The sequence below is a fragment of the Procambarus clarkii genome, chromosome 31, assembly GCF_040958095.1.
Source record: "Procambarus clarkii isolate CNS0578487 chromosome 31, FALCON_Pclarkii_2.0, whole genome shotgun sequence".
Classification (NCBI taxonomy): domain Eukaryota; kingdom Metazoa; phylum Arthropoda; class Malacostraca; order Decapoda; family Cambaridae; genus Procambarus; species Procambarus clarkii.
The window spans coordinates 4,836,677-4,853,204 of NC_091180.1; the positions used below are offsets into that span (position 1 = coordinate 4,836,677).

Sequence of the window (16,528 nt, forward strand, 5' to 3'; positions counted from 1 at the left end):
TTCCTGAGCCTATCGGGCTCTGTCATATCTACACTTGAAACTGTGTATGGAGTCAGCCTCCACCACATCACCCCCTAATGCATTCCATTTGTCAACCACTCTGACACTAAAAAAGTTATTTCTAATATCTCTGTGGCTCATTTGGGCACTCAGTTTCCACCTGTGTCCCCTTGTGCGTGTTCCCCTTGTGTTAAATAGACTGTCTTTATCTACCCTATCAATCCCCTTCAGAATCTTGAGTGTGGTGATCATGTCCCCCCTAACTCCTCTGTCTTCCAGCGAAGTGAGGTTTAATTCCCGTAGTCTCTCCTCGTAGCTCATACCTCTCAGCTCGGGTACTAGTCTGGAGGCAAATCTTTGAACCTTTTCCAGTTTAGTCTTATCCTTGACTAGATATGGACTCCATGCTGGGGCTGCATACTCCAGGATTGGCCTGACATATGTGGTATACAAAGTTCTGAATGATTCTTTACACAAGTTTCTGAATGCCGTTCGTATGTTGGCCAGCCTGGCATATGCCGCTGATGTTATCCGCTTGATATGTGCTGCAGGAGACAGGTCTGGCGTGATATCAACCCCCAAGTCTTTTTCCTTCTCTGACTCCTGAAGAATTTCCTCTCCCAGATGATACCTTGTATCTGGCCTCCTGCTCCCTACACCTATCTTCATTACATTACATTTGGTTGGGTTAAACTCTAACAACCATTTGTTCGACCATTCCTTCAGCTTGTCTAGGTCTTCTTGAAGCCTCAAACAGTCCTCTTCTGTTTTAATCCTTCTCATAATTTTAGCATCGTCCGCAAACATTGAGAGAAATGAATCGATACCCTCCGGGAGATCATTTACATATATCAGAAACAAGATAGGACCGAGTACAGAGCCCTGTGGGACTCCACTGGTGACTTCACGCCAATCGGAGGTCTCACCCCTCACCGTAACTCTCTGCTTCCTATTGCTTAGATACTCCCTTATCCACTGGAGCACCTTACCAGCTACACCTGCCTGTCTCTCCAGCTTATGTACCAGCCTCTTATGCGGTACTGTGTCAAAGGCTTTCCGACAATCCAAGAAAATGCAGTCCGCCCAGCCCTCTCTTTCTTGCTTAATCTGTGTCACCTGATCGTAGAATTCTATCAAGCCTGTAAGGCAAGATTTACCCTCCCTGAATCCATGTTGGCGATTTGTCACGAAGTCCCTTCTCTCCAGATGTGTTACCAGGTTTTTTCTCACGATCTTCTCCATCACCTTGCATGGTATACAAGTCAAGGACACTGGCCTGTAGTTCAGTGCCTCTTGTCTGTCGCCCTTTTTGTATATTGGGACCACATTCGCCGTCTTCCATATTTCTGGTAGGTCTCCCGTCTCTAGTGACTTACTATACACTATGGAGAGTGGCAAGCAAAGTGCCTCTGCACACTCTTTCAGTACCCATGGTGAGATCCCATCTGGACCAACCGCCTTTCTAACATCCAGATCCAGCAGGTGTCTCTTGACCTCCTCTCTCGTAATTTCGAACTCCTCCAAGGCCGCCTGGTTTACCTCCCTTTCTCCTAGCACAGTGACCTCACCCTGTTCTATTGTGTGTGTGTGTGTGTGTGTGTGTGTGTGTGTGTGTGTGTGTGTGTGTGTGTGTGTGTGTGTGTGTACTCACTTATTTGCTCACCTATTTGTCCTATCTTGAGGTTATCTTGAGATGATTTCAGGGCTTTTTAGTGTCCCCGCGGCCCGGTCCTCGACCAGGCCTCCGCCCCCAGGAAGCAGCCCATGACAGCTGACTAACACCCAGGTACCTATTTTACTGCTAGGTAACAGGGGCATAGGGTGAAAGAAACTCTGCCCATTGTTTCTCGCCGGCGCCTGGGATCGAACCCAGGACGACAGGATCACAAGTCCAGCGTGCTGTCCGCTCGGCCGACCGTCCTTGCGGGGGTTGAGCTCTGGCTCTTTGGTCCAGCCTTTCAACTGTCTATCAACAGGTGTACAGGTTCCTGAGCCTACTGGACTATATTATATCTACTCTTGAAACTGTGTATGGAGTCAGCCTCCACTACATCACTTCCTAATAATGCATTCCATTTGACAACCTCTCTGCCACTATGAAACTTCTTTCTAATATCTCTGTGGCTCATTTGGGCACTCAATTTCCACCAGTGTCCCCTAGTGCGTGTGCCCCTTGTGTTAAATAGCCTGTCATTATCTACCCTATCAATTCTTTTGAGAACCTTGTATGTGGTGATCATGTACTCCCCCTAACTCTTCTGTCTTCCAGCGATGTGAGGTTTATTTCCCGTAGTCTCTGCTCGTAGCTCATACCTTTCTGCCCGGGTACTAGTCTGGTGGCAAACAATTGAGCCTTTTCCAGTTTAGTTTTATGATTGACGAGATATGGACTCCATGCTGGGGCTGCATACTCCAGGATTGGTCTGACATAGGTGATATACAAAGTTCTGAATGATTCCTTACACAAGTTTCTAAATTCCGTTCCTATGTTGGCATATGCTGCTGATGTTATCCTCTTGATACGGGCTGCAGGGGACAGGTCTGGCATGATTTATACCCCCAAGTCTTTTTCTCTCTCTGACTCATGAAGAATTTCATCTCCCAGATAATACCTAGTATCTGGCTTCCTGCTCCCTATACCTATCTTCATTACATTATTGCATCGGTTAAACTCTAACAACTATTTGTTCCACCATTCCTTCAGTTCATCTAGGTCTTCTAGAAGCCTCAAGCAGTCCTCTTCTGTCTTTATCCCTCTCATAATTTTGGCATCGTCAGCAAACATTGAGAGGAATTAGTCTATACTCTCTCGGAGATCATTTACGTATATCGGAAACAGGATAGGACCGAGTAAAGACCCCACTGGGACTACAGAGCACTGGTGATTTCACGCCAATCTCAGATCTCACCCCCTCATTTTAACATTCTGCTTCCTATTGCCCTTATCCACTGGCGCGCCTTACCAGTTACTCCTGCCTGTCTCTCCAGCTTATATACCAGCCTCTTACTGGGTACTGTGATAAAGGCTTTCCGACAATCCAAAAAAATACAGTCCGCCCAGCCATCTCTTCATTGCCTAATCTTTGTCACCTGGTCGTAGAATTCTATTAAGCCAGTAGGGCAGGATTTACCCTCCCTGATCCCATGTTGGCAATTTGTCAAGTCTCTCTGGCAAGTCCCATTCTCTCCAGATGTGTTACAAGATTTTTTCTCACGATCTTCTCCATCACCTTGCATGGTATACAAGTTAAGGACACTGGCCTCTAGTTCAGTGCCTCTTGTCTGTCACCCATTTTGTATATTGGGACCACAGTCGCCGTCCTCCATATTTCTGGTAGGTCTCCTGTCTCCAGTGACCTACTATACAGTATGGAGAGTGGCAAGCAAAGTGCCTCTGCACACTCTATTAATACCCATGGTGAGATCCCATCTGGACCAACAGCCTTTCTCACATCCAGATCCAACAGGTATCTCTTGACCTCATCTCTCGTAATTTCGAACTCTTCCAAGGCCGCCTCGTTTACTGCCCCCTCTCCTATCGTAGTGACCTCACCTTGTTCTATTGTGAAGACCTCTTGGAACCTCTTGTTGAGTTCTTCACACACCTCTTTATCATTCTCTGTATACCTGTCCTCGCCTATTTTAAGTTTCATTACCTGTTCTTTCACTGTTGTTTTCCGCCTGATGTGGCTGTGGAGTAGCTTTGGTTCGGTCTTGACTTTGTTTGCTATATAATTTTCATAATTTTCTCTGCTTCTCTTCTCACACTGACATACTCATTCCTGGTTCTCTCGTATCTCTCTCAGCTTCCTGGTGTTCTGTTATATCAGAAGTTCCTCCACGACTTTTTATTCAGTACCTTTGCTTCCATACATGCCCTATTGTTATGATCCCAGGTAGCTGAAAAACGAGTCTCCCCTTTGAGAATTATTCCATCAAGCCTGACCTAACCAGAAGGTCTAAGAAATATAGAGGTGATAACACATATGTAAAATAGCTGGTTGGATATGATGAACAATTTAAGATTATGGGCAGTGAAGAAGAAAACAGATAAATGACTGGCTAGGAGATGCGGACATTTTGCTGGAGGCGTGAGGCTCGTTTCTGGAGGGCTTTGACCTCACTTGAGGCCAGACAAGGGGAAAGCCGCGCTCCGTCGAGCTCCCGTCAGAAAGGAACCCCTAGTGATATATCTCCAAGAGAAGAGAAGTGTGTAGACGTGCCAGCTGTAGAATCGAGCTGGGAACGTTGTGGTCTCAAGTCCTGGTCGACGAGGAGAATATTAAGCCCCCCAGAGACATTTTCGTGGGCTGTGGAAGCGCCCTGACCAGGCTCTGTCAGAGGGAGGAGCGTCGGACGAGACAATCTGTGGTAAGCACGATTTAAGCCAGTTCATAGTGGTTGCTTGTAGTTGGTCGTGTGCCCAGCGACAGTAGCAATGTTTATTTATAAGTTAGACATGTTTTGATAAGGCAGAAAGCCTAAAATAAGAGAGTGGAGAGGGAGGAACATGGAGCGACGTCCGTCCCCTCTGAGCGGTGGCAGGTGACTGAAGGCTCCCGACGGCGGAGGCCCCTCCCGGAGTGAGTGAGGCGGAGTGAGTGAGGCCCACCGGGCAAAGTGGACCCGCCCAACGGGAAGTCCACTCTCACTGTATGTAGAGGACAGATAGAGGTTTGAGGCAAACATATTGTGTGATTATTTTTGTTTATGTGTTAAAGGGGAAACATTTTTATTGGAGTGTCGATGGGTTGCAGGTTTGTCTTTGGGGAAGAAGTTGCTGAGAACTTCGAAGCCAGCACAGATGAAGTAGTTGATGAGACTCCAAGGTAGTGGAGGAGAGGATCTCAAGCTGTGAAGAGAAGCAGTGAAGAGGAGTGTCACGTGCTTTTGTAGAAGTGGTGAAGCACCTTAGTTGCTCAAGGAAAACTTCATGGTGTAGCAGCCTGGAGGAGCTGCAGAGGATCCTGGTAGTTAAGCCCGGAAGAACCTAAAGATATCAGGGTAGTGAACTTCCAGAGGTGGAAGGGAAGTTCTGGTGGATTACTTGTAGGGAGTTGATAGTGTTTGGTTGTCATTAGTGTGCAAGACGCAGTGAGAGGTGAGTGGTTGTTTGCATTCTTATGTCAAGGAGTGTTTTATATTGAAGTTTAGAGTTACAGTCGTCGGCTGGATTACCTACAGATGTATGTGTTCTAGGACTGATAGAGTGATCGATTGATCATTGCGGTGTATCAAGGAACATTTATGCTGATATATGTTATTGCATTCACATGCTGATTTTCTTTGTACACATTTATAGATACATATATATATATTCTCTTGCTGATGGCGCAACAGTGTATGTAGACTTGATCTACTTGAGGAGGTTGATAGTATCAGGTGGTGAATCAGAAGATAGGATACCACTTGGTAAACTGATAATAGAATTCTGATGGTGTTGGAGTGCAACCTGATTGTAATAGTATAGAGTATAGGATTCATTATTATTATATGTGTATATGTATTGTGTATGTGCTCTGTCCAGTAAATGTATTCAAATTTGCTGGTATTTGACCTTGTCCTAGTGAGGCTTCCCAGGAGGTAGTATAGAAGGAGAGAGAGAGAGAGAGAAAGAACCAAGAACCACTGCTGTGGACAGGGTAGAAGGTAATACTAATAAGTCAAAGGGGGATTGAGATCATATCACCTAAGGAGAGAGTGGGGAGTCACAGCGGCTCGAGTAGGTGTGTGCACGTGACAACGAGGCTAAGTGTTGGAGCCGCTTCCCCTAAATGTGTGACGTTGAGCCCCTCTCCAAGGGCCAGAAGCGCCTATTGTGATCTCCTAGAGAGGTATAAGCATTCTACCGAGTTGTGGGTTGGGTTGTCCGTAGAGAAGGATCAACGACGACAACACCACCAACCCACAAACTATAATACCTATTAAACCATGGATTCTTCTTTTGCTTCTCAGATTTTTACTTTTGGGTCGAGATAAACCTGTTTACTGCCTCCTGACACTTTTGGGTCACAGTCCCTCATATTTTGATCAGACTTAGCTCTGATGTCTGTGTCCCAAGGTATATACCTTAGGAAACTTCTCATCTCTTCATAATTTTCCTTTCGGTATGCCAGCCTTTTGTTTCCTAGTTCTTTTTTGGGGGGAGATAAATCCTAGTTCTACAGGTAATCAACGATCAATACACTGTAATCACTCATTCCCAAGAGTACTTCCAACTTATCTTACCTTATATCCCACTCATTTAGGGTAAATATCAGATCAAGCATGGCTGGTTCATCTTCCCCTCTCATTCTTGTCGGTCCCTTGATGTGTTAGCTTCGAAAGTTTCTTGTGCCGCGTCCAGCAGCTTAGCTCTCCATGAATCCGGTCCTCCATGTGGGTCTCTGATCTCCTAATCTATCTTCCCGTGGTTGAGGTCTCCCATGATTAGTAGTCCAGATGCATTCCTGTTAGCGAGAGAAGCCGCTCTCTCTATTATGTTAATGGTGGCCATGTTGTTTCTATCATATTCCAGTCTGGGTCTTCTGTCATTTGGTAGTGGGTTATATATGACTACGACTATAATTTTTTGTCCTCCAGTTGCTATGGTACCTGTTATGTAGTCACTGAAACCTTCACAGGCCTGAATAACCATCTCAAAACCCCAGCCTTTTCTTACCAGCAGAGCTACACCACCACCTCCTCTTCCTTCTCTCTCTTTCCTCACTACATAGTAATCCTGTGGAAACACTGCATTTATTATGGTTTTCATTAGCTTTGTTTCTGTGAGTGCAGTTATGTCTAGGTTTTCTTCTGGTACCCATTCTCCAAGTTCATTTATTTTATTTGTAATCCCATCTATGTTAGTGTACATTGCCTTCAGACTCACTTTCTTCTGTCCCTTCTCATATCCCCTTCTTGGTGAGCATTCTGCTGATAGGGAAAGCTGTTCCATGGGTGTGAGGATTTGCGAGGTGGATAACAGGGTCCCAGAGGATACTGGAGTGAGGGGTTGGGGGTCAAGTGAAGGGGGGAGGGGGGACAGGGAGGTAATGGGATGAAGTGAAAGGGAGGACAGTGAGGGAAAGGGGGGAACATGGTAGGAGTAGGGGAGGGAGAGCAGTGGGAATAGGGTGAGGGGGGGAGGGAGAGTTGGCTGAACATTTGAGTGGGGGATGGGTGGGTTCGGGGAAGGGGGGTTTCTATGCAGAGGAGAGTGGTGCATTTGCCCTCCCCTCTGGTGTTAAAGGGTTGCTGGTTGTGGGTTCCCCCCTCACCTCTGGGGATGTTGTGTTGGGAACTGTAATTTCCTGGTTTTCTCCTCGAGCCCTGTGCTTCTTCCTTGCTTCTTTTGTCATGGCTCTCTCATCCCTCATCATGTCCCTCTGGAGGATTACTTTTTTTAATTCTCCCACATATTGCAGGTAGCTCTTCCTTGTTAGACTCTTCTCCTTTGTGGTCTCGTTTGCAAACACTATCTTTGACACGCGGTCTCGGTCTTTGTTGTACCAGCCTAGCCTGACAACCTTCTCAATGCTATGTACAGCCCCTTTAGTATTCATTCACTGCCGCTCTGTCCTTATCATTCCATTCTGTCCTCTTGGAGCCTTCCTGCTCTTTAATACCCACCGCTACCACTGATCCTTTTCTTTCCAGCAACTGACTAGTGGACCTTGGTGCTTTCTGTAAGGTGGCTGCTCTCATGGTTACCTCCCTCACTGTGGACAGTGCTTCCAAGTTCTTTTTAGCATTTTGGCAAATGTTGCTTGTACAATGGCATTCCCTTCCAATGTACCATTTCCATCTTCTCTTTGATTGATTATCTGAGTCTCAGCCTCAGTATTGTTCTCTTTGAAGGTTTTAATCTCCTCCTTTGCTGCTATCAGCTCGCTTTGCAGGTTGCTTATTGTATTATTCATTTCCTGCATCTCCTTCCTGATATCCTCCAAAACCTGGGAAACATTTCCTGTATTTGATCACATTGACTTTTCCCTGTTCCCTTGGTACTTCTTGCTGCCATAGTAGGAACTTCCGGTTCCTACTATGTCGTGATAGGGTTTGCCAGGAGAGGGGCAGAGAAAGAGAGAGAGAGAGAGAGAGAGAGAGAGAGAGAGAGAGAGAGAGAGAGAGAGAGAGAGAGAGAGAGAGAGAGAGAGAGAGAGAGAGAGAGAGAGAGAGAGGGGGGTGTGGAACAGAGAGAAGGGGATGAGAAAGAGGGTGAAAGAGAGCAGCAAGAGAGGTAAGAGGGGCAGAGAGATTGTGCAGGGGGGGCGAAAGTGGGAAATGGAGCGAGAGGGAGAGGGTTGAGACAGAAAGTGACCGAGAGAGAAGGTAGAGCTATAGAAATGGAGAGGGTTGAGAGAGATAGGGAAAAGGCGAGGAGAAAGAAGGGAAGGGAGAGAGAGGGAGAGAGAGAGAGAGAGAGAGAGAGAGAGAGAGAGAGAGAGAGAGAGAGAGAGAGAGAGAGAGAGAGAGAGAGAGAGAGAGAGAGAGAGAGAGAGAGAGAGAGAGAGAGAGAGAGAGAGAGAGAGAGAGAGAGAGAGAGAGAGAGAGAGAAAGAGAAAGAGAGAAAGAGAGAGAGAGACAGAGAGACAGAGAGAGATAGAGATACGGCGTGAGAGAGAGGGAGGGTGCGAGAGGGTGTGTGTGTGTTTGTGTGTGAGTGTACTCACCCAATTGTGATTGCGGGGGTTGAGCTCTGGCTCTTTGGTCCCGCCTTTCAACTGTCAGTCAACTGATGTACAGATTCCTGAGCCTACTGGGCTCTATCATATCTACATTTGAAACTGTGTATGGAGTCAGCCTCCACCACATCACTGCCTAATGCATTCCATCTGTTAACTACTCTGACACTGAAAATGTTCTTGCTAACGTCTCTTTGGCTCAATTGGGTACTCAGTTTCCACCTGTGTCCCCTTGTTCGCATACCACCCGTGTTAAACAGCTTATCTTTATCTACCCTGTCAATTCCTCTGAGAATTTTGTAGGTAGTGATCATGTCTCCCTATACTCTTCTGTCTTCTAGTGTCGTGAGGTGCATATCTCGCAACCTTTCTTCGTAACTCATGCCTCTTAGTTCTGGGACTAGCCTAGTGGCATATCTCGGAACTTTTTCAAGCTTTTACCTTGTGCTTGACAGAGTACGGGCTCCATGCTGGGGCCGCATACTCCAGAATTGGTCTTACATATGTGGTATACAAGGTTCTGAATGATTCTGTACACAAGTTCCTGAAGACAGTTCTGATGTTAGCCAGCCTCGCATACGCCGCAGATGTTATTCTTTTAATGTGGGCTTCTGAAGACAGGGTTGGTGTGATATCAACTCATAGATCCTTCTCTCTGTCCGTTTCATGAAGGATTTTATCTCCCATTCTGTATCCTGTGTCTGGCCTTCTGTTTCCACTGCCTAGTTTCATTAAATTACATTTACTCGGGTTGAACTTTAGTAGCCATTTGTTGGACCATTCGCGCAGTGTAGGCCATCTTGTAGTCTCATACTGATTTCTCCGTCTTAATCCTGCTCATAATTTTGCATCATCAGAAAACAGTGAGAGGAATGATTCTATACCATCTGGGAGATCATTTATATACATAAGGAACAGTATTGGTCCAAGGACTGTCCCCTGCGGGACCCCACTGGGGACGTCTCGCTAATCTGACACCTCACCCCGCACAGTGATTCGCTGTCTTCTGTTACTTAGGTACTTCCTTGTCCAATAGAGTACCTTCCCTTTCACTCCTGTCTGCATCTCCAGCTTTCTCACTAGTCTCTGGTGTGGCACAGTGTCAAAGGCTTTATGGCAATCAAAAAATATGCAGTCTGCCCACCCTTCTCTTTCTTGTCTGATTCTTGTTGCCTGGTTGTAGATTTCAATTAATCCTGTGAGGCATCACTTGCCATCCCTGAAACCATGTTGGTGTTGTGACGAAGTTCATAACACCAACATGGATGGTGTGTGTGTGTGTGTGTGTGTGTGTGTGTGTGTGTGTGTGTGTGTGTGTGTGTGTGTGTGTGTGTGTGTGTGTGTGTGTGTGTGTGTGTACTCACCTAATTCACCTAACTATACTTACCTAATTGTGCTTGCGGGGGTTGAGCTCTGGCTCTTTGGTCCCGCCTTTCAACCATCAATCAACAGGTGTACAGGTTCCTGAGCCTATTGGGCTTTATCATATCTACATTTGGAACTGTGTATGGAGTCAGCCTCCACCACATCACTTCCTAATGCATTCCATTTGTCAACCACTCTGACACTAAAAAAGTTCTTTCTAATATCTCTGTGGCTCCTTTGTGCACTGAGTTTCCACCTGTGTCCCCTAGTGCGTGCCCCTTGTGTGAAATAGACTGTCTTTATCTACCCTATCAATTCCATTGAGAATCTTGAATGTGGTGATCATGTCCCCCCTAACTCTTCTGTCTTCCAGCGAAGTTAGGTTTAATTCCCGTAGTCTCTCCTCGTAACTCATACCTCTCAGCTCTGGTACTAGTCTGGTGGCAAACCTTTGAACCTTTTCCAGTTTAGTCTTATCCTTGACTAGATATGGACTCCATGCTGGGGCCACATACTCCAGGATTGGCCATACATATGTGGTATACAAAGTTCTGAATGATTCCTTACACAAGTTTCTGAATGCCGTTCTTATGTTGGCCAGCCAGGCATATGCCGCTGATGTTATCCTCTTGATATGGGCTGCAGGAGACAGGTCTGGCGTGATATCAACCCCCAAGTCCTTACACAAGTTTCTGAATGCCGTTCTTATGTTGGCCAGCCTGGCATATGCCGCTGATGTTATCCTCTTGATATGGGCTGCAGGAGACAGGTCTGGCGTGATATCAACCCCCAAGTCTTCTTCTCTCTCTGACTCTTGAAGTATTTCATTTTCCAGATGGTACCTTGTAACTGGCCTCCTGCTCCCTACACCTATCTTCTTACATTATATTTACTTGGGTTAAACTCTAACAACCATTTGTTTGACCATTCCTTTAGTTTGTCTAGGTCTTCTTGAAGCCTCAAGCAGTCCTCCTCTGTCTTTATCCCTCTCATAATTTTGGCATCGTCAGCAAACATTGAGAGGAATGAGTCTATACCCTCTGGGAGATCGTTCACGTATATCAGAAATAGGATAGGACTGAGTACAGAGCCCTGTGGGACTCCACTGGTGACTTCACGCCAATCTGAGGTCTCACGTCTCACTATAACTCTTTGCTTCCTATTGCTTAGGTACTCCCTTATCCACTGGAGCACTTTAGCAGTTACTCCTGCCTGTCTCTCCAGCTTATATACCAGCCTCTTATGGGGGGCTGTATCAAAGGCTTTCCGACAGTGCAAAAAAAAAAATGCAGTCCGGCCAGCTTTTTCTTTCTTGCTTAATCTTTGTCACCTGATCGTAGAACTCTATTAAGCCAGTCAGGCAAGATTTACCCTCCCTGAACCCATGTTTGCAATATGTCATGAAGTCTCTTAATTTCTCTCCAGATGTGTTACTAGATTTTTTCTCACGATCTTCTCCATCACCTTGCATGGTATACAAGTTAAGGACACTGGCCTGTAGTTCAGTGCCTCTTGTCTGTCACCCTTTTTGTATATTTTGACCACATTAGCCACCTTCCATATTTCTGGTAGGTCTCCTGTCTCCAGTGACCTACTATACACTATGGAGAGTGGAAAGCAGAATGCCTCTGCACTCTCTTTCAATACCCATGATGATATCCCGTCTCTCCTAACGCACTGACCTCACCATGTTCTATTGAGAAGACCTCCTGGACCCTCTTGTTGAGTTCCTCACACACCTCTTTGTTATTCTCTGTATACCTGTCCCTGTTCTAAGTTTAATTACATGTTCTTTGTGTGTGTGTGTGTGTGTGTGTGTGTGTGTGTGTGTGTGTGTGTGTGTGTGTGTGTGTGGTCAGGCAAGGGTGTGTGTGAGTGTGGGGGCGTTTGTGTATAGAGGGTGGGGGGGGAGGGGAGGGGAGGGGGCTTCTCTTCTCACTTCAGTGAGAGGGTCGGATCGCCCCACCCATCCATCACACACACACAAACACATACACACAGACACGCGCGCGGACACACAAACACTTGCACGCACGTACGTGTGTTTATCTCTCTCTCATCTCTCTCTCTCACCTCTCTCTCTCACCCCACTCTCTCACCCCACTGTGTGTGTGTGTGTGTGTGTGTTTTCCATCATGGTTTTCACGTCAATTCCGCTGTGCCTCATCCACATGTACAGGCCACTTCATACCCTCGTCATCCACCTCTCCCTGCCCCTCATCCACCTCCTTGGCTTGCCTCGGTCAAGACAAGTCTGACTGGACAGTCTGGCGACAACATTCCTCGTCGGATAATGACGTTTCCCGCAGTAATGAGAATATTGCTGTGGAGCTCCGCTTCCAGGAGAGTATTTGACCCTTTTCTTTGTAGCTGTTTAGTGTATTTTAATAACGCATATACTCTATTTTCTGTTTGTGCCTCCAGGATCGAGCTGTTAGCTCTTGGATCCCGCCTTACTAACCATTGGTTGTCTAATGTCCTTACTACCGATTTTTTTTCTTCTGTCCTATCTATAGTCTATAGCACATTTTTCATAAACACACACACACACACACACACACACACACACACACACACACACACACACACACACACACACACACACACACACACACACACACACACACACACACACACAAACACACGCGCCAAAATTATGAGAAGGATTAAGACAGAGGAGGACAGCTTGAGGCTTCAAGAACACCTGGACAAGCTGCAGGAATGGTCGAACAAATGGTTGTTAGAGTTTAACCCTAGCAAATGTAATGTAATGAAGATAAGGGTAGGGAGCAGGAGATCAGATTCAAGGTATCATTTGGGAGATGAAATACTTCAAGAGTCAGAGAGAGAGAAAGACCTGATGGTTGATATCACGCCAGACCTATCCTCTGTAGCTCATATCAAGAGGATAACATCAGCGGCATATGCCAGGTTGGCTAACATTGGTAAGGAATCTTTCAGAACATTATATACCACATATGTCAGACCAACCCTGGAGTCTGCGTCTCCCGCATGGAGTCCATATCTAGTCAAGTATAAGACTAAACTGAGAAAGGTTCAAAGGTTGGCCACCAGACTAGTACCCGAACTGAGAGGTATGAGCTACGAAGAGAGACAATGAGAATTAAACCTCACTTCGTTGGAAGACTGAAGAGTCAGGGGGGACATGATCACTACATTCAAGATTATGAAGGGAATTGATAGGGTAGATAAAGACAGGATATTTAACATAATGGGCACACGCACTAGGGGACACAGGTGGAAACTGAGTGCCCAAATGAGCCACAGGGATATTAGAAAGAACTTTTTTAGTGTCAGAGTAGTTGACAAATGGAATGCATTAGGAAGTGATGTGGTGGAGGCTGACTCCATACACAGTTTCAAGTGTAGATATGATAGAGCCCACTAGGCGCAGGAACCTGTTGATTGACGGTTGAGATGCGAGACCAAAGAGCCAGAGCTCAACCCCCGCAAGCACTATTAAGTGAGTACAATTGGGTGAGCACACACACACACACACACACAATCATACTTCATAAGATCAATTCTATAGTATTATTGCCGAGTTCCTTGTCCAAAACTTGGAATGAATCACATACGCATACATGCACACCGTCCCATACCCAAGATTGGAGTCCGTAGTAGCTCTATTACTAGTAGGCATCCGTCAATCTCGTGGGGTTATGTAGTTGTGCCCTGGGTGTCTAGTTGTCGTAGTCTAGTTGGATGCAGCGCCTGCTGTGGCTGTGAAGGCCAACCCGAGATTGACAGTCTCGACTGCAGCGAGCGCAGATAAACGCCGAAGCGGGTGCGTCTGACAGTGGTCGAGACCTCCTCTGAAATTTATTATCATCCGCCTGCCTCTTCAGTTCATCCTCGAATTGCTGGAGTCCCTTCTGCACTTTACATCTCCAGGCAGATCTGTCCGCAGCTGCTGCCTCCCAAGCGTTGATGTCGATGTTCATCTGCGTGAGGTCGCGTTTGCAGGCATCTTTGAAACGCAGCTGAGGTCTTCCGGTGGGTCTCCTTCCTGATGCCAGTTCTCCATACAAGAGGTCGTTTGGTATGCGGCCATCGACCATGCGTGTAACATGTCCCAGCCATCGCATGCGTCTCTGTTTCAGGAGAGTGAACATTGAAGGGACTCCTGTTCTCTCGAGTACAGTGTTGTTGGTGAAGTGGTCTTTCCACGTGATGTCAAGGATGCGTCTCAGGTTCCGCATGTGAAAGGTATTAAGCCGTCTCTCCTGGCGAGAGCGCAGGGTCCAGTATTTCGAGCCGTAGAGAAGTGTACTCACCACACATACCATGTAGACTTGTGCCTTGGTGTGCACTGTCAGTTTGGCATTTTCACAAACGCGCTTTGTGAGCCTGGCCAGTGTTGTTGCGGCCTTCCCGATACGCCTGTTGAGCTCAGTGTCCAGGGAAAGGGTGTCTGAGATTGTGGAACCCAGGTACACAAACTCGTGAACTGCCTCCAGCACATAGTCTGCTATATTTATACAGGGTAGCTCATTGACATCTTGTCCCATCACCTGTGTCTTCTTCAGGCTGATTGTCAGGCCGAATGCGGAACAGGCTGCGGCAAGGCGGTTGAGTAGCTGCTGCAGGCCTTTTGCTGTGTGTGTGGTGATCGCTGCGTCGTCGGCGAAGAGGAACTCCCTGAGGATTCGCATCTGTTCTTTTGTCTTTGCTCGGAGTCCGGATAGATTATAGAGCTTTCCATCAGATCTTGTACGGAGATAGATGCCTTCTGTGGTTGTTCCAAAGGCATGCTTGACGAGGATCGCGAAGAAGATGCCGAAGAGGGTTGGAGCAAGAACACACCCCTGTTTAACACCACTGTTAATGTTGAATGGTTCAGAAGTTGAGCCGTCGTACACGACTGTCCCCTTCATGTCCTTGTGGAACGATTGTATCATGCTGAGAAGGATTGATGGACAGCCAATTTTGGCCAAGATCTTGAAGAGTCCATCCCTGCTCACGAGGTCGAAGGCCTTTGTAAGGTCAATGAAGGCAATGTACAAGGCTTTTCTCTGCTCCCTGCGCTTTTCTTGAAGCTGTCTCAGGGAGAACACCATGTCAGTGGTCGACCTCTCTGCTCGGAAACCACACTGTGACTCTGGGTACACTCTTTCGGCAAGAATCTGAAGCCTGACCAAAACGACCCTGGCGAAGAGTTTGCCAACGACGCTAAGGAGGGATATGTCGCGATAGTTGTTGACATCGCTTCTGTCACCTTTATTTTGTAGAGAGTGATGATGGCATTTTCTCATGTCTTGTGGCACCGAGCCCTCCCTCCAGCACTGGCACAGAAGTTCATGAAGCTCAGATTTAAGTGTTTCACGAGCGCACTTGAGAACTTCAGGCAGAATCCCGTCATCTCCTGGGGTCTTCCCTGAGGAAAGTGAATCCACTGCTTTCTCAACTTCTTCCACAGTTGGTTCAAGATCAAGTTCTTCCATGATGAGCAGGCATTCAATTGCATCCAAAGCCTCTACGCTGACCAAGTTCTCTCTGGAGTAGAGTTCGGAGTAATGTCCCACCCAGCGATTCATCTGTTGATTACGGTCTTTAATGATCTCTCCCAGTGACTGGCTTTAGAGGAGCCGTCCGGTTCTGTGTAGGGCCTGTTGCCTGTTTGATCTCTTCGTACATGCCTCTTATGTTGCCGACAGTGGCCACAGTCTGGATGCTGGAACAGAGTCGAAGCCAGTAATCGTTAGCACAACGCCTCGCAGTTTGTTGAACTCTACTGTGGGCAGTACGGAGGGCCTGTAGGTTCCTTTCCAAGGGCAAGTTCTTGTAGGATGAGAGAGCTCGTCTCTTTTCCTCTATGAGGGGTAACAGTTCCTCTGCACTGGCCTCGAACCAATCTGCTGACTTGTTCTGCCTCTTACCGAAGGTAGACATGGCAGTGTTGAAAATAGTGCCCCTGAGATGTAACCACCTCTCACTTGCGCTATCGCAGGGTGGTACAGGAAGAGCATTTACCAGCACCGCAGTGAATAACTCCACCTTGTGATGGTCTTGGGACTTGTTTACGTTAAGGCGTGGTCTTCCCTCCTTCTTTGCTCTGTGGATTTTCCGGGGCCGGAACTTTACTCTGCAAACGACGAGAGAGTGGTCGGTGTCGCAATCTGCGCTCTGGAAGCTGCGGGTCAGTTTGGCATTTCTCAGATTGTTACGCCCCATAAGCACCAGGTCGAGTTGGTGCCAATGCTTAGACCTGGGATGTCTCCAGAAAACCTTATGCTGGAGCTTGGTGTCGAAGAAGGAATTGGTGATGCAAAGATCATGACAACAGTAGAACTCCAGGAGGCGCTGCCCACTCTCATTCATCTTCCCAAATAAAAACTGGCCCAGGCAGGAAGGCCAAGAGCTGTAATCAGAACCAACTCTTACATTAAAATCTCCCAGGAGGAAGACTGGCTCTTGTTGAGGTATGTCACTGAGAGCTAGGCCGAGGTCACTTGTCCTTCGCTTTGGTAGAGGAG

At 46.9% G+C, this 16,528-nt stretch overlaps 1 protein-coding gene across 1 annotated transcript in view; it reads right to left on the reverse strand.

The window, feature by feature from the left end:
- Window positions 1-11,502, reverse strand: part of LOC138370118 (streptococcal hemagglutinin-like) — a 47,212-nt gene extending 35,710 nt beyond the window's left edge. The window contains exons 1-2 of the mRNA XM_069334105.1: window positions 11,362-11,502; window positions 7,778-7,934 (exon numbers count right to left, since the gene is read on the reverse strand). Coding sequence (XP_069190206.1) covers window positions 7,778-7,934; window positions 11,362-11,502 — 298 coding nt within the window. The remainder of the gene's footprint in view (window positions 1-7,777; window positions 7,935-11,361) is intronic.
- Window positions 11,503-16,528: the final 5,026 nt, after the last annotated feature.